Below are 25,052 nucleotides of genomic sequence, written 5' to 3'. Positions count from 1 at the left end.
TCTGTTCAAGCATTTTAAAAATAAATACACACGCACACGCCAGATGTCAACACCCGCTGATAAAAAAAAAATATAGATACATATTGAAAGAAAAAAAAAATCCTGTGGCCCTTCAGCAGGTCACGGCACGAAGGTTTACATGAGAACATTTTGGTTAAGGACTGACAATGAATTTCAGAATCAAGCCACAAAGCAAAAATTTAACACTCCCTGCAAAATGGAAGATACCAAGCAGCCTTGCAACGAGCAGAATCAGGAAATCAAGAGAGCAGCTCAGTGCAAAGTACAAGCAGCACTGCCTCTGCCAAAGGGACGGAGTCTGAGGAGTACTGCTGGGGCAACTGCTTTGCTCTTAACTGACCCAAAGGGATGGAGCATCCTGTGCCACCGAGCTGAGCTACCAGTTCAGAAAAAGTGCCTACGTTCTGTAAAAACAAGTGAACCCAAGTTTCCGGTTCTACATACCTTCATTTTCAGGCAAGGCTGGGAAGGTTTTCACCTGGAACGGACGGAAAGGTTTGCCCTCCAGGGGAATTTCTTCGCTTTCCTCAGAGCTCACTCTGACATCCACCTGGGATTCAGAAATGGAGGATGTGAACTGATCCATGTCTGCACGTTGCTCCTGAAGCAGCTCATCTAAAAAGAATAAGAGGAAATCTTACACGGACTGCATGAAGCCTGGCAAGAACAGAAAGGGGCACAGATGGTCTGAACCTAGCTGATGCAGGGCTGCAATAGGAACACTGTTCTGGGCTGCCAGGTTATCTTATCTTTTCTGCTTTCAAGTCTCATCTGGAATCCTCAGTAAAGGCGCTGGCTAGAAAAACGTGCTAATAAGTGCCCAGAGGTTTGATGTGGCTAGAGGTTTTGGCAAGAAGGGATTAAAATCCTATAAAACAGGAAAGCATCGTATTTCTATGGATCTTTTTTCATCTGCCTTTGAAAGAGAGCTTTGCAATTCCAACTGTTGCTTCCAACTGTTGCTGACTTTTCTTACGCAGACAGTGGAAGTTCTTAGCACAAGCTATTCTCACTTGCTGCATTGCAAAACCCAGGGAATATCTGCCCCGAAGTACCTACGCCTAGACCCAAGTGCTTATTGCTAAGGGTATCTTCAAGGGTTCAAGGGTGCTAGCAATCTTTTTGCTATCTACTTCACTTGAAATAGGAGATCCTAGTCTAACACTGTGGCACGGGGGCTGGCACACAGAGACACTCACCAATCTCATCCTGGATTTCTTCAGCCACATATGGCACCTTGTAGAGCAGCGACAAGCTTTGATTCATCCGCTCCTCAATCACATGGAGATGTGTCATCACCTGCAGATGTACAAGAATGTGTTGGGAGTGGGCAAAAGCTGCCAGTCACTTGACTGGTACTGATACTCCACTTATTTAATAACAAATTTACTACTGGGGGCTTTGCCATGACAGACAACAGAATGAGACCATTCTGTTGGCCCATCTAGTTCAATACTCTGACTGATGCTTTCTAACACTTCATACTTCACTAGAACTGGCTATTGGTACATGGCTCTTTTAGTATTCTGGGAAAGGTTGGGGAAGAGAGAGAGGATTCAGCTGACTCTTGCTGTAACCAGCTCTCTGTTGGAAGCACTGAAGCTGCTATTTTCCATATCCCAGACACGGTCATAATCCATTGCATACAGCAACTACACATTAAGTGCTTTATTAAACGGATTACCATTCCTGATTACTAAAAAAAAAAAAAGATACCTGCAAAGGGAGCAGACAATATTATTTATCACCTCTGTTTTCAGAACAAAGGTGCCTTTGTTCTGCATGGTGGCATTGCATATGTCTGATGCTCATTACACCCCCCCACCTGCAACAGCTTTCTCCCTTCATTTGAGACATAAATCCAAACCTTATGCAACCTCAAATCACTTTTCCCTAGCATATTAAATTCATTGGTGAAGTCAAACCTGACCTGCAGAGGGTGCTGCATAATCAGGGATCACGCAGACCAAGAAACACATTAATACAGACAGTTAAATGTTAGAGAAAAGCTAAGGAGTTGAATGGACCTGTTTTACAGTCTGACGTGTACCTGACCTTTAAGAGCAAGGATGAAAGCAATTTAATTTTACATGTGGCAGCTTGTCAATCAAAAGAATCGATTGAGGAGCTTAAAGTGCATCTGAAAAGTAAAGCGAATGGAAATTGAACTGTACCACCCACATCCCTCGCATGTCGATTTGTTGACACTGCAGCCTTCAGAATGAATTAAGGACTGTTTAGGTTTTGGCTTAAGAATACAGTTCACACACTCCCCCCTTGGGCTTTGGCAGCATTAGAACAAAGGGTCAGGGTGGACTGCATCTGATATGCTAAGCTGTCTGTGAAAATGCTACTGTATATTCTGTATCATGAGCCAAACACCAGTTTGTAAATATCGCAGTTATACCATTATTTCTGAAGGGTGTGCAGCTCAACCAGAAAGCAGGAATCAGTGGCAGAAAACCAGAGAGACAAGAGTGAGAGGTACACCACTATCACCTAGCAAATCAACATGAAACCCATGGGATCAGCATCTCCAGGTGTGAAGTTTACTCCTGAAAAGTAACTGCAACACTACTCTACACCTCACCAGAGATGACAAACAGATTCTAGCCCCAGTCTTACTCTTAAACCACAGTATTTCTATCTATTGGTTAGACAGCAGAGTAGTAATTAAGCATTTTTTCTTTCCATTTGGGCAGCACTGGGTGTGCTCAGTTGCATTGTCTCCTTGCAGCTCTCCATTCTTTTTGGCTCTTGCAGATCTTTCATCCACTAAAGAATTAAAAGACATTTCAAAGCAGTGGACCAGCCACAAACTGAGGCTGGTAAAATGCAGATTACATATCTAAAGCTATAACAACTGAGCAGTCAGTTCTCTCTGCTTCTCTCTGAACTCGTGAAAGGACATACCCTTCTGAACAGATCTTTCCATATTAACATGCCATTCTTAATTTGTATCTTAGTTGGACATTTCAGTACATCTTTCACCATTTTAAGAGTAGGGTTCTAAAAACAAGTACCAGGAGATAACCTGAAAGCTTTGTAGAATATCTGCATCTATTCTTACAATTACACTGGCCAGGTGTGACACCCATTTGAAGCAGCATATTCACACACACTATCCAGAAGAAGGAAAGTGACTTATTGGCTATTCAGGAGTAAAATGTAATGCAACAAGGCAAAATAAACTCATCAAAGCAGACCTTTGAATAGAGCTAGGAATGATGATAAACTGCTTGGCAAGGGTTATGTATGGAAACAAGGCAATAACTCTGCAGAGGCACAAGAGAATTGCCACATACCCAAAACACAGCCATCATAAAGAAGAGAGCTAATGAAATTTAGACAGAAGGCCTTGAAAGAAATGAAAGACAGAAGGTCTTGAAAAGGTCATTTAGACAGAAGGTCTTGAAAGAAATTAAAGTGTGTTCAAAGATGACCAAGTTCCCAGCAAATAATTTCATCGATGCTTGACAAAAGGAAACACAAAAGTGGCACCAAACTAGTTCTAATCCCTAGACTTGCTACTGTGAGCAGCAGTAATCCACGGCTAAAACCAGATGTTCCATGGTAGTATCTCAGTCCTCAGATTTTTAACATCGAGTCATGTACCAAGGCAAATGGTACAGAGTATCTGGTGACAGGCAATATGCATACAGAATGGGAGATCTCTACACAAGTATGTCAAGTTGCTATAGTACCCAGCAAACTAGTGTAAGGACTTGACGCATGCCTTCTAGAGTCTCTGACAGCCACTGCTGGATAACAATGCCTCCCTTGATAGAAACATACTCATACCTGAGATTTCATCTGTGCAGCCTTTTCTGGGTCAACTGCCAGGACATGCTGGTAATGGCGGATGGTGTGCAGACGGTCCTTGTTCTCAGCACGAACGTAGCGCTTCAGAGCTTGCAGGATGCGGTGGGGCTGTAGGAGTTGGGGAGCAAGGAGTTAAAATTCATTTGATTCAAATAAAAATCTGATTCAAATGAAAATCACAACTGAAGTACAGCACTTGAGACGTAAGCCTGCTTTGCTACTGGACAGATCTGTGCTCACCTCTTATATAATCTCCCTTTACCCTAAGCCTGTTTGACTCAGAACACTGTGCCCTGTGAGCACTAAACAAAGCGGAGGGATTTTAAACAGACGGAAAGTAGAGTGAGGCAATTAGGAGACCCACTGCATGTTCAGCAGGAACAGCCACGATAGGAAAAAGCTTTACTGGGAACCTATTCCCAGCTTCTGCCCCAGCAGGCCAGTCAGTTTTCTCACCAAGCCATTCCCAGCACTACCCCGTTGTAAAATACCGCTGCAAAGGAACTCACCCGTGGTGGGTCAGCCTGCAGGGCAGCCAGGTAGTTCTCCAGAGCAATCCGACGTCGATCGTTCAGCATGGCTTCCACACGAGCCAGGTGAGTCTCCACAAGCTGCTGCTTCTCACTTGCTGCCTCTTTCTCCAGAGATTTAACCATTGCCTGGAAGTGCTGGAACAGGGAACAGAGTCTGTATGAAACACTGTATGCGTCAGTATCTCTCAATAAATGGAGTCTGTCACATTGCACATCTTAGACATTCAGAGTAGGAGAGAGGGGAACTGACAGATGTTGATGCAGATTTCATATTTGCAAATTAAATAATGACAATTTACCTTCCAAACTTCCTTCACGATCCACTTCAAAGATCTGAAGAAGACATAAGGCCTTGCAGATAAAGATCATTTTTGAGGTGGGAGACCCAGACTGTGCTGAATGAATGCCATAGTATTAACTCTTTCCCTCAACTTTGTAAAACATGAACAAGATAGATCCCTTCACCTTACAGCCATTAATCTGAATTTGCAGAACTCAAAGGTATCACATACAGGTCTTTTCATCAGCATGCCTTCAGATCAAATCTCTATATATGCTATTAGAAAGGTCATAATGAGCATCTCCAAACGAACTACAAGAGTCCATTAAGTGCTGCTGTATTTCATCAGAGACAATGGAAAACTCTTTTTGACTTGTACAGGTTTCAAAAGGTAGCTTATTCTAAATAATGTAGAGAGAAAACTGTGCTCCAGGATAAAATCCAAAGTGGGCTTATGAACTGGAATCAGTCACTTAGCTGTATACTGGTTTGAGGGAACTTCACCTGTTTGTCACTGCCTCTAACAATCCCATACAAAGCATATCCCTGGTTAACTTCATAGTCTAACTGAACTCTAATCATAAGGCAGAAGACTGGCATTTTGGCAGCAAACCAGCTTTATCTGCTGTCTAAGTGGTTTTCACTAAGTCTGCCCAAACAGGAAATGTGTGTCCAGAGAGTCAGGGCCAATCTGAACTGGGCTGGGAGGCCACTGGTTAGTGCAACGCAGGCCAAAGGTCTGAAGTTACAGTTTGGCTCTGCTGTCGCTAGGCTCAGGGGATGAGATAGCTTCCTACTACTTGGCTTGGGACAGGACCTGGCACAGTATCAGATCATCTCCAGCTTTAAGAACAAAACACGCAATTCAATCAAATCTCCTCTAAAAGGCAACTGCTGACAGAAGAGGAAAGATACTCTTCCATTTCAGTCATCTTTTAGCTTACAATATTAGCATCTCTCATTTAGTTTATTGACAAGATGAAGGCCAAGCACCGGTAGCTTTTTTCTTTAGGTCCTTCAACTCCTACCTGAATGAGAGTCTGTCTTTCTGCCTTGGGGAGATTTACGGCTTGGTGTTCTGCTTCCTCCCATTCCTTCTTCACCTGGGCAAGAAAAGGACAGAACAAATCAACACGACACAAATTTACATTAGATTTTTGGAGAAGTGAAAATCTAACTGCCACAGTGTGGTCACGTTGTAAGGAACTCACAGAAGCCGGTGACTGAAAAGTCATTTCACTGCCAATTTGTTCACAAGAACAAGGGACAACAACTATGCAGGGCAATAAAAAAGGCTAAAGCTAGATGCTCACCCGGTCCATGCGGTTGTGGTGTCTGACCTCCAGCTGCTCCTTTGCCTTCTGGAAGCGGGCATGTTCGTTGTCATCAGCAGGGGTTTCAAAGTACACATCCACATCGTCAGTTGGCACTGCAAAGAGAGGGTACGGATAAGTGGGGGTTCAGAAATCTGTGGTCCTGGATTGTAAGAGACAGGTAGGGAGAGGAATCTCCATGCTTGCAGCATTAACAATCTGGCAGGCTGAGCTTACTGAACCACCACCTACCAGGAGTCCATTTCTGTATCTCTAAGCTGCCAATTTACTGCACAACACCAGTTAGTTACATCATCCCAAACACACAGTAATGCACTGCGGCAACCAGCACCTGTTCAGTCTTCTCATTAGTTCTGAGACGAGCATTATTCAGCTCCAGCAACAGAATGACTCGGATTGCAGAATAAAGAACTTTTATTTTTTTTTTCCCTCTTCCCTTTCACATTGGCTTTGGATAGTTTAAATGACATTTTGTGCATTAGCTGTTCACTGACAAGCTGGCTCCAGACATCATTAATGTGATTAGGGAGCTTGACAATAAATCTGCACAAAACACTACCCAATATTTTACACTTCAAACCTACCTTCTCTACCAGACGCACCGTACAGAACTAACAGGCAATATTAGACAAGACAGCAACAGAAGGAGGCTCAGTGAGACAAATTGACTTGTCCAATAATCTGAACGGCTTATATCTTTAAGACATTCAAATCCAACAAGGGGAGAAATAAAATTTTAGAACTGACAGTTACAAGCGCCTGCAAAATCCACAACAGGAGGTCTGTACTCCACACACTGCAGTTCGAGAAAAGCTGAACCAAGGTTCTGGGCTACGATTTTAGACACTGCACATCGCAGAGCTCTTTCTCAAAGGATCTGTGGCAAGCAGGATGCACTCTGTCACTGCCCTTTAACAGACAGAGGGCAGAAAGGGAAAATTAAGGCAACCCTTCAAACATCTTTATTAATTTGGATAGATAAAATCTCCGACATCACAGAAAGGCAGAATGCTTTGGAGAAAAAATTTATTTGCGCTTTAGCATGAATGAAGGCTAAGAGTTTAGCGTGCCCTGGAATCCACAATCCTCTATCCTAACTAGGGAAGGAGGAGTGGAGAAGGGGAAAGAATTACTGCTTGAAATACTGGCGACATACAACATAGGCATTATTGTTGTGTGCAAGGACAATGACAGACCAGCACTGTACTCCGGGCCTACTCATGGCAGTTCTGAACCAGGCTTTGACACAGAGAACTCTTTCCAGCCCCAAATCCCTCTGTAACAGGACAAACTTTTGTACAAAAAGCTCCTGACATCCGCATCTTTTATTTCATCACTTCAGTTAGATCAGCCCAATCTAAAGCACTTGCATGAAGCCCATTTTGTAAACAGGATTATGGCTGTACAGTCAGACTGCCAAGCCCCAGATAACACAAAAAGCCTTTCAAAAGGCTTTAATGGTAGCTGAAGTGGAAGTGCTGGAGTTCAACAATAAGATTAATAAGGAGGTTAAAATGTTTTTGGTAGTTTTATCATCTGACATAAAAGCCAGTTGAAATTGGTGCCAAAAACCTCAAGCTCTCAAAACTGCAGGGATTGAGTCACGATTCATATTTCAAACTGAGCTGAAAGTGGGAATCTGAATTCTACACTACTTCACTGATGTTTTCCCAAAATATAATAGCAAGAGAACGCCTACTACCAGGAGAATGGCGAGTAGCAGCTTGCTTTTCAGGACTGACTAGTCAAACACATGCACGGTAATATAACTGGGGAAAGCAAGTGCTTTCTTCCACATATTTGAGGAACAAAAAAGCCAGTTACACAAAGAGGCAAGCTACATGTTTTCATAACAAGAGGGTACAGACAGCCCCCGGTCCCTGCAATAAACCCAGAAGATAACTAAGCCCTCGGTAAGAGCTGCAAACCAACCGTGAGCACAGAAAGAATACATCCAGAGCCACCTTCCCCAGGAAAGTCAAACCTAAAGACCTCGAGAAGCAGAGACAAGAGGAGACTGCTGCAAAAGGACAGACACCAGAACCAAAAGGATGGGCTATACACGGATCCTCTCTTGACCCACGCAAGGAGGAGGAGACACCAAACGCCAGACAGACAGTGGCTAGCTGCAAAAGGGCCAGTGGGAGGCAGGACTTACTCATCTTTTTACACACAGCCATACAATACTCCTCTGACTCAAAATTGTTCCTGTTGCCTCCGCAGCCTCCATATATAAAGCGAATGCACTTTCTCTTGTTAGGGTCGAAGTACCAACGAGGCATCACAGCCCGGCAGGGCCCTGTCATCGCCTCCTGGGAGCAGACAGCTGTGTGGAGACGGGTTAGAACATGAGCTAGTGAGGAGCACAGGCCTCGCCAAGCGACTTACAAAGCAGTGGTAGCTGTAGTTCACACCTTCCTCTGGGCACCTGTGCCAGCCTCAGCATTACTACCTCATCGGCCCTTCATCAAAGGGCTCGTGTCAGTTTTGGGGGGATTTTTAACATTTTACAAGTGTCCATCACAAGGGTTGCCAGCACTATTCAGGGAAGGGCCTGCACGTCCTGCTTTGAGGCAAACGTGCAGCAGCCGTTGTCTCAACATGGAGCTTTCATCTGCAAGAGTGATTTCACATTAGCTAGTGGCAGAAACAGCAAGGACCTCTTTTGCTGATGCTAGAGTTATGTCTTGAGTGTCCCAATGGTAGAGCCTCCACTGTATAAAACCAGCATGATGGAAAGAAAACCCATTAGGGCTGCTTAAAGCATTCGGTGATGTCCTGTTCCACTGCACTCTGCCTGGATAGATGCTTCACATCTTACAGGTGAGGTATAAAAGCAAGTGAGAAGGCAGGCTAAGCACAAGGAACACGATCGCCACGACAATCAGAGCTGTTAGGTTTTCAAGTTTTGAAACATCTACGCACTAAATACCGAAACTCCAGGTAGCCATGGCATGTGGACTGCTTTACAAGAAGCAGGCAATATGAGCCACCGGGTTATTTTGAGGCAAGAGAACAGATACACTGTGTAAGGTAGCAACTGTTCACAGCACTTTGAGAAAACAGACTGTGTACCCCCAAAACAGACACCCCATTCAACTGGTTCCAAGTCTGTTTCGACATCTGCAGATTTGTAACAGTCCTGTACATATATGATCTAAGCCGTGTTTCAGCACGTGAAATTATCTGCAGCATGCTGGCGGTTTACCAGCAAGATGCAAGAACTGCTGGCAACGATTCAGTGATCTGTAGCTAATTGAATTTCATTCCCTCTCCCCCTCCTCCTTCCTCTGCAGACACTTCTACATGCAAAGCATAGGGCACTGTAACACTGAAGCACCACACAATCAGCCGATGCCCTCTGCACTGGCACCTACTGCTTAACAAAAGCTACTGGAAATGCTTATATAATAGAAGTGGGGCAATCGTGCTATTTTTCTTACTTTCAGGAAAGAGAAGGGTTTATGCAAAGGCTATTATTGTTTAACATGTTTAACATGAACATATGGTTTAACATGTTTAACATGGAGACTAGAAGGGGAGCACCAAGGATATTCCTCAACCTCAAATGGCCAGAGGGCACCTTTAACACCACTTCTGCAGAATATGCCCCCCCGCTTTAAGCTTCCCTTTTGTAATCCGGGTACAAAACACCAAATTCAAGGCAATCACCCAAAACTAGGGATTCGTACTGTACCCCGAATGCCTCCTTAAGATTTTCCAAAATTAGTAGACATATTATTTTCTGACTCAACACTGCACCTTCATGGAGGTGCCTGTTCAATGTGCCAAACACTGGGCTTTCTGCCAGCGGAACTGCTGTTTATCTAGAAACATATGGCCCATGCTCTAGAGAGTTAATTTCAACACTTGAAACATAAGCATCATCAGCTTTCCTCTGTTTGCTAACTTATCTGGCAAATGAAACTTCCAAGTGGCATTTATTGACTTCAGAAGCCTATCGCCAACTGACAGCAAACAAGAATACAGGGAAGCAGGAGGCCTGTAGGCTAGAATGTGACTTACATTTCATATCGCTGCTAACTTCTTTTTCAGAAACAGCCTTGTCACTGCTAGGCTCTGTAGTGGTCTCTTCAGTGTAGTCGTCTACTTTGTAGCTATCATAATAGTAATCACGATCCTCCACCACATCCTCTTCTTCCTCCCCTTCATCTTCTTCATCTTCATCTTCCTCCACAGCTGTTCCTGTGAAATCTTCTACACCTGCCTCTGTAGGGAACTCACTGAAGGGATACAGTTAAGTTAGAGGGGGTTAAGCTAATGCTAACCACTTTGTAGCCAAGCTTTGATGTAACAGAATAATGATTCTCTTTTCATCTGCTTTAGAAACACAAGCGATGGGAAAATAAATGTACCAATTGTTGATCAGCCCATCAGCCACAGCAGTGGGACTTCTCCTGTTACAGACACGCCTGCTCTTACAGGCAGAGCTACTCCGTGCCTCTGGCTTAGCGGGGGTTCCTAATATGTTTTTTAACAGTTCCTTTTCAGTAAGTGAAAGCCTAAAATGTTTGGGGTTAAAAACCTATTGTAGCAATCAGTCCTTTTGACTGGCTAAAGGATGGAAGGAGGGGGCTGTTTAGCTCCAGTAAAAGGAGCATTACAAAGTCAACCTTCTGCAAGGCTTTTTCATGTTCAGGATGCTCCTCTGGGAAATTCAAAAGCAGAGAAATTCTCTCAATCCTCACCACCAGGGAGTCACTGCATGAAACTGGTGACAGCAACTTCACATAGAGCTACTAACATCCACGCCAGCAGTAAGAACCTCACCTTTTATAAACGTCATAGTCTTCATCCTCGTCTTCATCCTCTTCCTCTTTGGACAGAGCCTCATCCACAACTTTTGTCTGAGGACAGCATACATATTCTGTTCCGTGGAACTGGTCTACTCCACAGGGCAGCAGCATGCCGTAACTGTGCAGGATCATCCCTTCTGTCAGGCACGCCTGGAAGAGGAGCCCACAGGCATCACTTCAGCATTGGTCTCTTACTCTGGATAAAGCCAACGTTTGCCTACAAGAGGTCCCAAGGATGCTACCAAGGGTCTACATTTTGCAGCAAAAACGCAATAGCGACACGTGACCTAAGTCTGAACACTAAAGACAAATGGATTTGAGACTCGGAGAGTAAACAAAATCCCCAGAAAAGTCAGATTCAGAGCCTTGCAGTGCTTCCTGGTGCTCATGCACCAACCCCAACAGCCCGCCCCTACCAACTGCTGACTTGTCAGCCTGAGTTCTGGAAAAATAACGAGGCGTTTTGTGCCAACTCGAGGGAGAGAGCACTTGGAAGGAAGAGAGCTGCTGTTTGCTTTTCTGGGCTGGCCATTTCATTAAACTTTATCTATTAAACTTTACATTGCAGTAAGTAATTGCTCAAATGCACTTTATGTCAAGATTATTTTAACACGCTGTAGATGAAAATCAATCGGATAATTCAAGAAAAAGCCCAATGCAAACTGTGATCGGACATTATGTCTATATACTTCTCTTGAACTACGGAAATATATCGTTTTGTGGTGCCCCCCAGAAAGGAATGGAGTAAGAAAGGCTTTGTTATGCACATCGGAACTCTTTTGTGTTTTGTTTTGTTACAGCACGGATATAAAATGAGCCAAATATTTCTGGAGAAGTTCTCCAATTATGTTGAAAGCAAATGATTTTAAAATTTTCTGGACGTAAGCAAGCTTGCCCTCAATTAAAAAGCGATTCCTCTAGCACAGCTTTATTACGATGGGCTTTTGCTCCCAGGAAGTTACAGAAATACAAGTGTAATCGTTGCATCCGTAACGCCTATTTACTAGCACTGTCACAATTAAACATTGTGTTGCCCTTTCTACAAAACAGAAAACGTGTACATTTAGTCACGATCTTGTTTTAATTACTCCCAGCTGAAATAGGTGTGCAGAGAATTTGTAACATTTTCGCTAGTCAGATAAAACAAACAAAAACATCAAAAAAACCCAAGGGCTAGATTTATTCTGAGAAGATAATCCATCTCTTATGTAAAACCTCCACTAATCGTCACAACATAACTCACATTGCACTCCAAACCAAATCCCCAGCAGTGGCACCACCAACATTAATGCAAAATATGCAAGAAAATTACAAAACATCCCACGACCACAGAGGCCATCCACCCCGGGAAAAAGGATGAGCCACTGGTTAGCGATATATTCCAGGGACCTGATTTCAATTCCTAGCTCCATCCTAAATATGATCTTCAGCAAGCTACTTAGGACAGCTTTTCAGGAGTGAAAAATAACTCAGCTAGCTACACACTTTTTTTTTTTTTTTTTTAAGTCACTTGAGTTCTTTTAAACGTTTTTTCATTTCTGTCTGCCTCAGTCCATAGACTACAACATGGGAATATGAGACCCCAGAGATAAACATTGTTATGCTCCAGTACTCCAAGCATCTGAGTAGACAGATCCAGAGTAAATATTCTTGCCAGAGCAGCTCAGTTACCTCTTTTGCTACTGTGTGCCAGTGCTGATGACTTTCACACACATCCATCCGCTCCTTGTGGAAGAATCGGCACTTCTCCGGGACCAGCAGGACGTCGCTTACAAATTCGCCCACTGAAAAACAAGAAATGCCCACAGGACAGTGAACAAGAGTCCATTTGTCCCATCACAAACATCCAGCTCCAAACAGAAAACAAAGCCAGTATCAGAAGTGCCCAAAGTACACTGCTGTTAGTGCCTTTAAAGTCTGCCTAAGGCATATTCTTTACGGACACAGCAGCTATCTATGCTAATTTAGTGGAAAATCAGAGCCTCAGAATTTCCAAAATGAAAACAAGAGAAGGGGCCGATGGCTGAAACATTATGCAAAGCCTAAGGCTGAACTGAAAGCAAAGTTTAAGATGCAAGTGAACAGTTGTTCAAGGAACAGGCAGGATTGACTGAAGCAATTTCATGCAGATCTTTGAAAACATCACATCTGCATACGGAAGTTTTCAAACCACTTAATCACCAATTTCTAAATGAGCTGTATCAAACCAAAGCCAGTTCACGCTGCCTGGTGCTGTAACCGCCGGGAAATTTTTATGTGCCACGAGCGTTATCTGTGTTTTCAGTATCTGGGTATCCGAGTTAGTCTTGTTTGTTTTGTTTTTCAACAGTTTCCAGATGGCTTAGTTCAGGATCAACTGCAGCACATTCCCCAACTCGGACAGTCCTAACCAAAACACAGAGGACTGGAAAATAAAAGCCATACAGACCAAAAAAACGGAGTAAAACCAAGACTCAGCAAATACGCTGCATTCCAACATTTAGATAGCCACAACCTCACCAACATGATGAAGTCTTGGCACAATCTTAAAACCAGACTTTTGCTTTTGAGGAAGGAGGGAAACAAAGATAATCAGCCTGCTCCACAGCTTTTATATCAGTTGGACTTCACAGCTATTTAACTTAAATATCCACCACAACCCAGTTTAGTAGCAGCACATGTCAAATCAGTACCAGAACTACATAAGCATTACTTGCTGTTCTCACTCCACTCCTAATAAACATTGTCACTGGAGTGCAAAATATTCAATTTTCTCAGAGTTGAGATTCTTCTTTGCAGATTCGAATGCTGCTTCCAGTAATTTTAAAATAAGGAAATACTTATATACCCTAAGAAGACTAAGAGAAGGTCTTCAGTCCAAGTGTTTCACAGCAACATACCTGGCACACCTGACTGGCAGCTTTAGGAATACTTTATTAAATTGGAAAAAAGTTCTGTAGGTAAATGTTTTTTTCTCTTGGAGTCTCCAGAGAGCAGAATTTCTTGTTCAACCAATCTTCAACATTATCTTTTCAGAAGAAATTTAATATATTGAGTGACCCATTTTAATGCAGCCCATTAGCGAAGATACCAAAGGCTGATGAACACTTCTGTGCTCTGCTCTACACACAGAAGTCAAAATAGAGTTTGGGGACAGATTATCTTGTGACAATCATAAGATAATGAAATCAGCTAGCATTCATCACCCCTTTTAAATTGGTTTAATTTAAAAATAGACATAATAGAGAAATGCTATTTTCCCCTATTTTCTTCTCTGAAAGCAAGCCAGATACAATTTTGAGTTAATAATCTCTCCTCTTTCCCTCTCACAAGAGGTTAGTGGAAAGTTTCTGATAGATAAAAAAAAAACTGACAAAACTTTAAAATCAAGAGTCTGTGGTTCTGGGGTCTGAAGGCAGAAGATTCAAACTGATTAGAAACGGTAATCAGTAATAAACAAGAGCCACAGAAACAGCTGTTTCTAGCTGCATTGAATCCTGGCATGAAGGTTTTCTCAGCTCAGCTTATAATTGGAAAACCATTACACACACCTTCCCCATTCATGACCACGGCTAATAAAAAAATAATCCTCTGGCTTTTAAAATCAGAGTAGCCAGAAGAGGTGTTTCCATGCCACCTAGTAGCTTAGCCAGAACTGTCAGCAGTTTGTCTTTTCACACCTCACCAAGCTCAGCCCTGCTCCCATCATCCCATTGTTACCTTTATTTTACAGTTCAGTGAGAGTGCTAATGGGTTCTCCTCTCCCCCCTTCACCTTTGAAATACAAAAGAGCTTTCACTGGTGGGGGAGAGGCAGGAGAAGGTTAAACATGGCAGGACAGCAAAGATCCTATCTCAGGATAGTCTGTGCATTAATGTAGCAAGGAAGACGGCAGCAGCAACAGCAATAAAAAATGTAGTTGGACTATAACAATAATAAAAAAAAAGGCACGCGTACCCCAGAAGCACACATCATACGTTTACAACGAGCAATGTGCAGACTGATAAAGGCAATGAAAATGCATTTTATGGACTGACTTGCAACTCAGATCTTAAAAAATAAAGTCGCCTTACAGGCTGGGCCTCACAAGTCAAGAGCACTGTGAAAGATGACACTAATGAAAACCTTTAACAGTTTTATACTTATCACATTTTAGGGCAGTGTCACTAAAATCAGCTTAATTTTCAGCTGAAGAATAGGCTTGGGGGAGGATTATTTTTAAAAGAGATGACTCCTTATAAATCCAGAGATCTTGCTTTCATCCTTATTTCCATTAGCAGTACTCAGTATAATCAGCTGGGTTCGGCTGCTTCTCAAACCTGAATTTCCACATCTATAAAGAGAAGCATCTTTCTCCCAGGATGCAACCACACAAAATTTTTGTGAGGTGCTTTGTGATCATCTAGTGGAAGGTATGACATACAGGAGAAGAGTACCTAGACAGTTCTGCAGATTTGGTTGTGCTCTTTTAGGACAAACCACATGCTACCCTGAGATACATCTGCAAATTATGGAAACCGGTTCCCACTGACTGCTCCCAGCCATCACACTCTCCAAGATCGCACAAGACTTCTTGCAAACTGATAAACAAGCCTTTTTCCAGCGGATAACTGAAAAGAGATTCAGCCAGCTGAGACGAAGCTTACTGCTAAGGACACACGCAGCACAGCAGTGTCAGTCCCAACCTGCAGGTCAAAAGCTGCCAGGTAAACAAGCTGAACACATTGCCTGATTCGAGTGGGCGGACAGACTCTGGGAAGTACAGTGAAATCCATCACCGTTTATCTAATATTCCTTCACAGTTCAAAGTAGGGACATGGGATACAGCTGCAAGAAGCAGGGCCTCTTTGAAGCAGCTAAGTTTAAATATAGTCATTGGAATAGAATAGAGATCTCTTGCCAAGACCGAAGCAGGAAGCCTGAACACTATGAGCATTTAAGTCTCCACGGCAACAAAATATTAAAGCTCCACAAAAATAGGATCAGAGTATTAAATCCCAATGTCTTTGTGATACTCAAATACAATAGCCTTCAGGTTTTTGTGGCAGTTGCAGAGAGAATGGGGATTTCTTTTTCACGCCAGGCACCATTATTCCAGCACAGCTGTTATCAAGCTGTCGATCTGTTGGAGAAAGGCAGAGTTCCATCTTGTGGAAATAAAAACATTTGACTGGAAGTTGGATGTGGAAATGGCAACCTGATACGAGAGAAGCTCTGTAAACTCAGTTGTTCCCTAAGTACTCCCCCACAGGAACACACGAAAAGCACATCACGCACTCACCCAGGCACTTGTAGGGCACAACAATATGAGTGTGGTCCTTGCACTGCTTCTTCCCCCTCTTGCACCAGCTGTCGATGCTGACAGGCTGATTGGCTTCCACGACATTCGTAATCTGAAGGTCTGGGTACATCTGTTTAAAAAGACCCACACAGACTTACTTCCAGAAAGCACAAAAAAACGTGCAAAGCGGCTCCTAACCAGAAGCAGCCAGGCTGACTCTTTAAACAAGAATACCTTCAAACGTGCACACGGATACACATTCTCTTCTGGATCATGCTTACAACAGCTGAAGACACAAAAAAGCCCCCAGCTGTTTGTCACACAGAGCATCAACAGAACATGTCACCACTCCTTCACAGGCGGCAGGAGGAAGCCTGGTTAGGGGCAGGAGCTCAGCACTGAGGCATTTGGCTCTGACAGCAGTGGAGGAGGAGGAATATCCTCACCTGTTCCCTTCTGGCTGGCGCAATACCCTCCGGAAGAGGGCAATCACCAATAGGATTAATAACACCTTCAGACTGTCTCAGCATTTGTCAAGCTAACATGCACCTAACTCCTCAGGTTTCCTTATGCCTGCTCCATTTATAATTTATTAATCCCTACGTTCTGCTCAAGTTCTCAAGTCTGGACGCCGATTTATATTTAGGCTTCTGCTATGTGAACATCAGCCTTGTAAAAAAGTTTTGAAAGTTTTCCAGTCCAGACATGGTGTGCTCTATCACCTTCCCATTAAAAAAAAAGAAAAAAAAAAAACAACATTCCTTGTGGTATTTTACATGCCTGTTACCTCCAAGGAATAATTAAAGACACTTATCAAGGCCAATATGCTGCACTATCTGGAGCACACTGAAAGGAGATTAAGGCCTTTACAATAAAGCATGAAGAACCTAAAAATACTGCCAACATTTTGATGAAAATATTTTTCTAATATTCCGGCTGTTCTGAACACATCACCAATAACAACACAACCCCACTCCGACTCAAATAGGCATCGGGTTCCCTTTTTGCAGATACGGAGCAGCTGCTGCTCTAACTAGCTCAGAGGAACCTCCCTGACTTACAGACCAAGGACCTTCACTGGCTGCATAAGCTGATCTAAATCAGATGTAGCTCCTAAATCCCACTGCAGCGTCCCCCCTGCTCTTCCTGGGCAGTAACACAGCCGGACAGTCCAGGGAGCAGAGCTAGTCAAACACGAGATGCTCTCCTGAAGGGCTGCTTTGCTACTGACTGGCTAAATTCAAACCCAACTCCTCAGCAGCAGTGAACACGCAGGATCACACAGCGATCCTCACCTCCTGGCAGTACTGCAGAATCTCTTCCTTTCTTCCAAAGCAGCTCTTGGTCCCAGAAGTGTCAGGTTCCCATTTCCCAGTCTGGATATTCACATGCATATTTAGCTTCCCGCAGAACATGGCAATTTGAGGCTCTGCCACCGCAAACCCTGTCCCAGCATTGGCTGCGAGTGCCTGTGAAGACAAACAGAAAGAGAACATTTATTGCTTTATCTGATAGAAAGCAGAGCAACTCAAAGAACCAGAAAGGCTCTGGCATCTACTCAGAGCGCTCCCACTTAATCCAGAGCATCAGTGGGGTCTTGCAAATGTATTTTGTAACCATATTCCTTAAAGCTGGTGGGCCCACACCAAGTTTCCACCAGCAATGTATTTGTTTTTCCAAACTCTATTTTTATTATTGCAACAACAGCTTACAAAAGCAAAGAGTAATTCACACTTAAAGGTTGTGCCCACAAAAGCTAAAACAGATGTCTGAAGAACTTAAAAGAGCTCCCTTCCGTCCCCAGCATAGGGAGATAAATAACTAATATCATTAACTCTTGGCAGAAACTCCTCTGAGGCTACCAGCATTGCTACTGCTAATAAAATAATTACTTCCCACTTCACGAGGCTGGCTCAGACTTTCAAGCCATGTGTTTTTCCAGAAATCTTCAAATATCTGCGATGGAAACACCTAGCTTTCTTGCCCAAACATACGAGTAAAGACGACTTCTGCTGAATCAGAGAAATGTCGCTGTTGCAACCGACTCCTCAAAGCCCGCTGCCTCCCGCTCTGATGCGCATTCTGTGCTCTCCCCACCTGGCACCAGCAGACTGAGAGCACAGGACAAAAACCCGACAAGGCAGACCCACGTCCGGGTCAAGCTGCAGACCGATCGATGAAAACAAGGTCAGCCTCCCTTTCTGAAATCTTGCTGGCTGACCGGAGGAAGAACAGGGGATTTAAATTAAATTGCAGAGGTGGGGGGTTTCTGAAAGGCTGAGGTTATGCTGAGAGTTGAACGTCTTCGCCCTGCGTAACTGAAAACCCTATGAGCAACGACAAACAAACCCACTGCACGAACTCCCACCTCGAAAGCTCTTGCAAGTGTTTTTGGGGGAGTGAAATCCATTTCAGCTGCTTCAGACAAGGCAGATGAGAAACAGCAAGACACAAGCTTCGGGGCACCACTGCCCCTAAGCCTCTGCTCCTCTGGAGGCAGCACCACCCAAGGCCACCAGTCCTGCCTTCAGATTTAACCTTTCAAGCACTCAAAACCGCATACATTTCTGCAGGCGCCGTTCGTTCCCTATTGCCTGCAGATCCTCATCAACTTACACTGACATGCGTATGCTCGCAGCAAGTATAAAAGTGACCAAGAGGTGATTTCAACCCGATAACCCTGCGTGCAGCTCCCGGTGGCTGGATATTAGCAAAAAATTAACTCCCTTGTGATTAGCCCGCTTCCCCCCTCCCCTCTCACACACAAGCACTGCCTGCAGATAAGGCACTCAGGATCACGGCCTGCTTAGTGCTGAGCACGTGGCTGTGCTCAGGGGGTAGGACCAACCCGAGGTACAAAAGCACGGATTCATGCCTTACCTTCAGAAAAATTACCCCTTGAGTTTTAAGGACTATCCAACAGCGCGTTGCCTTTAGGAGAAACATTCACGGAGAAGTGGTTTCTGTTTACTCAAACCCCTTCCACCAGCAGACACTCGTGAGAGCAAATTGTAGCACAGATCACGAAGTAATAAAATATTGAACTATATATAACAGATACCAGTACCGATGTTCCAGTAACAAGCTGCTTCCAAGTTCAAAGCGCCGCTCACTTCTCTGCGCTTAGCACAGCTGAACATGAAGGCCTCCTCCTCATTGCAGCCTTTCAGCTCCCTGCCGACAGCGGAGAAGCATCCCTTCTGCCCCTACGAGTGATGTCAAGCAACAGTTTTGCTAAAACCAGCTACTTTTACTTGCTATCTACGAAGTCAAAGGCCTAGAAGTTACAATACGCGGAATGAACACATCCGAATTCGCACGTAATCTCAGCTCTTCCAACAGAGACTTAATTCGCTGGCTTGCTCCGTAAGAGGCGTGGAAAGGGCCAAGCTCCGAGTCCTCCCCTGCTCTCCATCAGGTCTTGGAGGGAGTACAGGAGGCACAAGTTAAAGGGCAAAACCTTCGCTTGTTATTCTCTCGTCTTTTGACCTCCTGGAGTATGGAGTAATCATGATAAAAACTACAGACTTCCAACGGGAGAGTAACGCCACAAACATTGTGCTACCTAGGCAGCTGCATCAGTAGGGCAGCGAGAAGCCAGTTAGGCATTTCAGGTCTAGGAGGATCGATAAATAGGCTGAGGCTTAGGTAACGGGGTGCAGTGCCTTTGTTCCTTCAGAAACCATTTAACCAACACATGCTTCTAACAGGTGCTGACCGGCACCACGCAGCAAAACCCAGGCTCTCGCTCTGCCTTCCTCGCTGCCCTATTGTGCCAGAAGAAGGCAAGTGGAGAATGATCCTTTGTAACTCTATAAAAACACACGCACACGAACTTGCAAGAGGGCCTTTTTATCTCTCTGCAAACAAACACCGCTTTGGTACCAACAACCGCTTTCCAGAGAGCACAAGACTTGACACGTTAAAGGAAACAAGCCACAACAAAACTTTGTTTTATGACAACACCACAACTGCATCCAAGATTCGAGCTGAATTCTGAAAAAAAAAAGAAATGCAAGATCAAGTATGCGCACAGCATTAGCCCTTGTAAGAAGAATACAGAGCATCAAAAGCGAATAAAATGTACGTGTTAGGAATGGTTCGGACATCACTAGCACAGGCTGTGCCTTAAAGTTCTCTTCTTCAAAAGAAACTTCACCAGAGTGCAGCAAAAGAAGGTCAGGGCACAAGCAGGAGAGGTGCGGGTCTGTCCGGAGGCAGAAACATCCATAAGTAATCCCCTCGCAACCGCTCTTGCATGAGCAGAGCTCCTGTTCAAACACATACCAAGCTCCTGAAATCATGGCCACCCCGTATTTACATACTGATGTTAGCTGCTGTTTGTTTTTGCTGTCTCTCCGGCTTGACACCTCTGGCACTGTGGCAAAGGTATCATTCCTCCTCCCGGATTGTTCGAATAGTTTGCATATCAGTAGAGGGCTGTTGCTGTAGCTACCAGAACATGCTAAACCCCAATTCGCAGCTGAACAAACGAGACTAATTACCTGCTTGATTTCACCGCTTTTAATCAAATGGCAGAATCTTGTCTTGAATCACACGGTTGAGTAAATTAATGAACTTTGCACAGAAGTTGAATCTTTAAGCCCAGGGTCTGCAAGGTAAGGTTTTTGAGTAACGGGCTTCGGTTTTTCACCACTGACGATCCGCTCCAGCCACCAAACACCTCACTTACTTCATTTACCATTTTATCTCATTCTACCTGCGATGGCAGAGCACAGCACAAACAAACCCCTGTAACACTGCCGCTCAAGGGAAGAAAGTCGCCTACAAGGGTTTTTGGGGCAAAGACCTTTCCTGTTGCCCACACAATTGCCCTCACCATACCAAAAATAAAAGCCGATCACTCAGGCTGACCAGGCTTGAGGTTAGTTACCCAACACTCCAGCATTATTTTGCAAAAGGAGGGTTGGGGAACACGCAAAGGAGAAGGAAGCGCAAGGCAGAAATTGCCCTTGGCTAAGCTGCTCGGTATTTCAGAGAATTCACCCATTCCACATTGCAGAGGGATGAAGAAACTGAAAGCGCATTTCTCCCTGGGAATTTCCCAGCCATAAATGGAAGCAGCCACCTCTCTTGGTGCGAGGGAGCAAGTACTAAATCCCTTAAATAAGCAGGCTGACAGCCTGGGAGGGGCACCGTGCACAGCGAGGAGAGCTCACCCAGCGGTGCACATCCTCGGTGAGCACTCCTTCGGTGGGTGTTACCCTCTGAATACACACCCGTAACGCGGCGGCTGCTATTTGGGAAAAGACTGTTACATAAACCATCGCTTTCCTTGCTAGCACTTGAATTTACAAAACAATTCATGATAAATTTCACTCTGCCTTTTGGTATAGTTCTGTAATCCAGTTTGCTTTCCAAGACCAGAAAAGCATTTGATTCCATAAACACATAAATCTCCGGCCAGTTAATGTCAGTTAAATTCCTCACCCTGTCATGCAGGGCCTGATTTACGGTCCTCAAACACTGGAATTCAGACATCTAAATCTTCTTCTTCTCTGATGGAAGCATCTCTGCCTAAGCATCCAGTCTTTCATTTACTCCTAACCTCTTAAATTTTGGGACAGCGGCTTTCAAAGGTGGGTTTTACCCATCCAGAGGCTTGGGCTCTGTACTCCAAAAAGGGTCACACATTTTTTTCCCCTGTAAGTATCTACTGTCTCAAATGAGAAACTCGAGACTTAGAAGTAAGTCTGGAAAGACAACTTGTTAACCCAAACTGGTCTTCTGAGCTGGTTCATCACATGGCTGAGCGATGGCCCAAAAGAGAGACCTCTGTGGGGTCAGGAAGAAACCATCCCTGCTTCTCCTGGAGAACTTGCCAGCTTCCTTTTGCCAGAGCTAGGTAAAACTGAAGCCTCTAGTTATCTCGTCAGGCACGTCTCAGTAAGTTAAGAATTTCTTGGAAACGCTGCGTGCAAAGTGACTGCTGTGTCCATCTTTTTGATTTTCTGCTTTCAAGACTTTCAAAGCCTTCCCTCTCATCTTCCTTCTCATTCTTCTAGAAGAGAACTCTTAATTAATTGTAAAATGCTTTTGTAATTTAAATTAAATTGGAGGTTCATAATGTGCCTCTAAGATACAATGGGTGACTAAAATCTGGCATGGCCCAAACTCCAGCATTAAATTCACAAGCTGCACATCACGAGGAAGCAGTTGTATAGATGGATGCCATCTTGGCAGCATCACTGCTGTCTGCGAGGCTTTGACCAACTCCAGGAAACAATTTTGATCCATGAGGCTGGGAGAAACAGCAGCCCAAGAGAATTATTTTAACCTGCAAAACAATTTTGCACCTTCACTAGAGCATCTCAACACTCTCGTAGCGGATGCAGTCCTTTAATCTCTTATTTCATTCTGAATTGCAGCCGCAAACAACAGAGGGTATGGGAACACCCAGCAGTGCCTCTTTCAATCCCCACTGAAACAAACAAGAAAAAATAGCCATTTTCCTTTGTCGTAGATTTCCAGGATCTGCTAAACCTCATCACAACACAGCGTATTGAGCAGGCTGGCTATTCTGCTCACTATCAAACGCTGTTCAGGAAAGCCTTCTGGCATGCTGCTGGGGGCTTCAGAATACAGGCGGCTGGAGTTTCTTTTTTGAGCTTTCCTAATAGCACAGGTATCTGCAAAATGTCAGATGTAACTACATTCTGAATTTTCTGTGAGGTTAAACATTAGAGTAACCTCGCTATCTGATCAGATTAGCCAGAATAGGCGTCTTTATTCCAGCAGAACCAGGGTGCACAGGAGCTGAGCAGAATATCTGAGATTCACTTCTTATTTATGCTCCAGAGTTCACGTAGCATATTGCTTCCAGAGAAACATTAGGAATACGCAGTATGGAAAATCCTGGTCTCCCCGCTAGCGTGCACAGGGCAAACAATTGACAATGCAACAGACACCTCCCTTTGTTTCGAGCTCACTTTACATTTAGGCTTCCTCTGCAGCAACACAAGCAGATGTTTTAAAACTGAAACTTCAGCCTCCAGGATTCCCAGGCTGCTGAGGAGACCTCCGAGCATGAACTGCATCGACAGCGGCCAGAGGACACAGACCGATACGTGCCGGGGACGTTCCTGGCCTCATAAGAAAATGCGCAGCCCTCTGCAGCATTGTCCACGGGTCAGATCAGATTTCCTGCTCGGTAGAGTTAAATACTCCACAACTGTTTGCTGCTGCACCGACAAGAAATGCCAGACTGTACTTTGAAAGATTACTTGCACTGTTTATTTTTAATTAAGTAAAGCTTCTCAAAAGAAAGACTGCTTACTAAATCATAATGTACGCGAGGCATAAACCAACATGCCATCCCCATCTGGCACAGACCCCACTATCCAGATAAATTTCACTTCCCACCTTTACTTAATTAAAAGAAAAAAAAAAAAGCTTTTCTGGATTTCATTGAAAAGAATATGTTTCCCATTCTATCTGTAGTGCAACACAGGGATGTCAGCACTGCAGCTCTTCCCAGGCCTGTGGAATAACCGCAGATAGGCAGAATATAAATTGAACTTTTTCAAGACCGCTCAGGAATTCAAACAGCTCCTCTGACCCAAAAATGAGTCCTGCTACCTTATGAGCCTCCCTTTGAGCACAGCCCTTGAGGACCGCCCCTTCTAAATGTGTGTTTTGACTTTCTGCCCCTTCCTTGGCTGAAACCTGGCATGCACTTTGTGCAGGGACCTGACTGCTTCTAAGCCCCAAGTTTCTGCTGTCTGCAGGGCAGACACGGGGATCCCTCCTGCCATAAGCAGAGGCCAGTCCTTTACAAAATTAAAGGCTCAAGAGATGTTTACTCAGAAACTTCACTGCTGCAGTCCGATGCGAAGCGTTCAGCTGGAGCTCTGGGGAGGAGGAGGAGAAGACCCCGGCTGGAATTTGGAGCTGAGCCCCCCAGTCTCCAGGCACTGCACAGCCCTTAAACCTTACATTCATCGCCTTGAGTCTCACCTGCTAATGAACTGTTTATGGCAAGCTAGGATTCAGGAAATCAACACTTGGATTAAAAACCGAGGGAAGTTGGCAAAGGGATTTTATGCACAACAACTTCTAAACAGAATATTTGAAATTCCCCTGTATTTGGATTTATAACTTGTAAACATGAGCAGAGCCTCCAATTCGTGCTTCAGATGGTGTTCCACACTTTGTTTTCCTTAGCTTCTCTTCCTGCTTTTATTCAGCAGATAGGTGGCTTGAACCCAGGAAGGCTAATGAATGTCTGACACAGCAGGCAGTAAATCTACAGACTAGCAGCTCATCCTAGCTCTATTGCTTTATTTTTTTTTAAATTGCTGATAATTACAATAATGCACGCGGGCAGGGGTCCAAGACAGGAAGAATTATTGTCTGCAGGCAGATCTGGTGTGAGCTGATAATACCAGCCTGTGTTTGCTTTTGAATTTAAATGGCAGAAATCTCAGTAAAGCAGTCTTTGGCTTACTTTAACTTGCTGGAAGGGGCGGCATTCTCATCGGCTCGTCCTTTACTGACTTTTGTGGTAGAGAATCCTGCACCGGCCAAAAACTGGAAACCAACGCAGGAGCTGCAGCGCTGGCCTGGGTGCAGTTTATATTTAGATCCCCGCTGTCGGTGGCTAACACGCAGCCTTGGACGCTCGGAAGTTCCGTGACAATAACCCATGCGCTTTCAGATGTGCTGACAGCAGCCGTAGCACCGCAAAGACCCAAACAGCGCTGAAGCCTGGAGCATTTTCTACTGCTTCTGCGCCTTCCTCCGCCTTTCTGCAGGGGAAGGGGGAGATTCCACGTACCTGTGACTCACGGGCAGCCTTTCTGCCCGTGGAATTTGTACTAATTACACAGCAGATTATCGCCCCCCCCCCCCCCTCCCCCTAGTTTATCACGCTCCACAAACCAAGCCTTGGTGAGTCACCGGGCAGATAATCTGCTGTCAGACATCTGCGGCGTACAGATAGGGGAAGCGGCACCGCAGGCAGCG

General features: G+C 44.4%; 1 protein-coding gene across 5 annotated transcripts in view; it reads right to left on the bottom strand.

Moving 5' to 3' along the window:
* APLP2 (amyloid beta precursor like protein 2) overlaps positions 1 to 25,052 on the bottom strand; it is a 48,047-nt gene that overhangs the window by 6,982 nt on the left and 16,013 nt on the right. For 4 of the 5 annotated variants that reach the window (XM_048063269.2, XM_013188535.3, XM_048063267.2 and 1 more), the window contains 12 exons: positions 17,363 to 17,536; positions 16,068 to 16,197; positions 12,479 to 12,591; positions 10,782 to 10,957; positions 10,017 to 10,234; positions 8,149 to 8,316; positions 5,970 to 6,085; positions 5,685 to 5,759; positions 4,353 to 4,511; positions 3,823 to 3,951; positions 1,221 to 1,320; positions 466 to 636 (listed from right to left, as the gene is read on the bottom strand). In XM_048063269.2, the coding sequence (XP_047919226.1) occupies positions 466 to 636; positions 1,221 to 1,320; positions 3,823 to 3,951; positions 4,353 to 4,511; positions 5,685 to 5,759; positions 5,970 to 6,085; positions 8,149 to 8,316; positions 10,017 to 10,234; positions 10,782 to 10,957; positions 12,479 to 12,591; positions 16,068 to 16,197; positions 17,363 to 17,536 (1,729 nt within the window). Of the gene's footprint in view, positions 1 to 465; positions 637 to 1,220; positions 1,321 to 3,822; positions 3,952 to 4,352; positions 4,512 to 5,684; positions 5,760 to 5,969; positions 6,086 to 8,148; positions 8,317 to 10,016; positions 10,235 to 10,781; positions 10,958 to 12,478; positions 12,592 to 16,067; positions 16,198 to 17,362; positions 17,537 to 25,052 lie in introns of those variants that run through there. The other variant, XM_048063268.2, reaches the window with a different exon arrangement.

This window comes from Anser cygnoides, chromosome 21 (assembly GCF_040182565.1).
Source record: "Anser cygnoides isolate HZ-2024a breed goose chromosome 21, Taihu_goose_T2T_genome, whole genome shotgun sequence".
Taxonomy (NCBI): domain Eukaryota; kingdom Metazoa; phylum Chordata; class Aves; order Anseriformes; family Anatidae; genus Anser; species Anser cygnoides.
The sequence above is the reverse complement of the archived record's forward strand: the minus strand, read 5'-3'. Positions and strand labels throughout refer to the sequence as shown.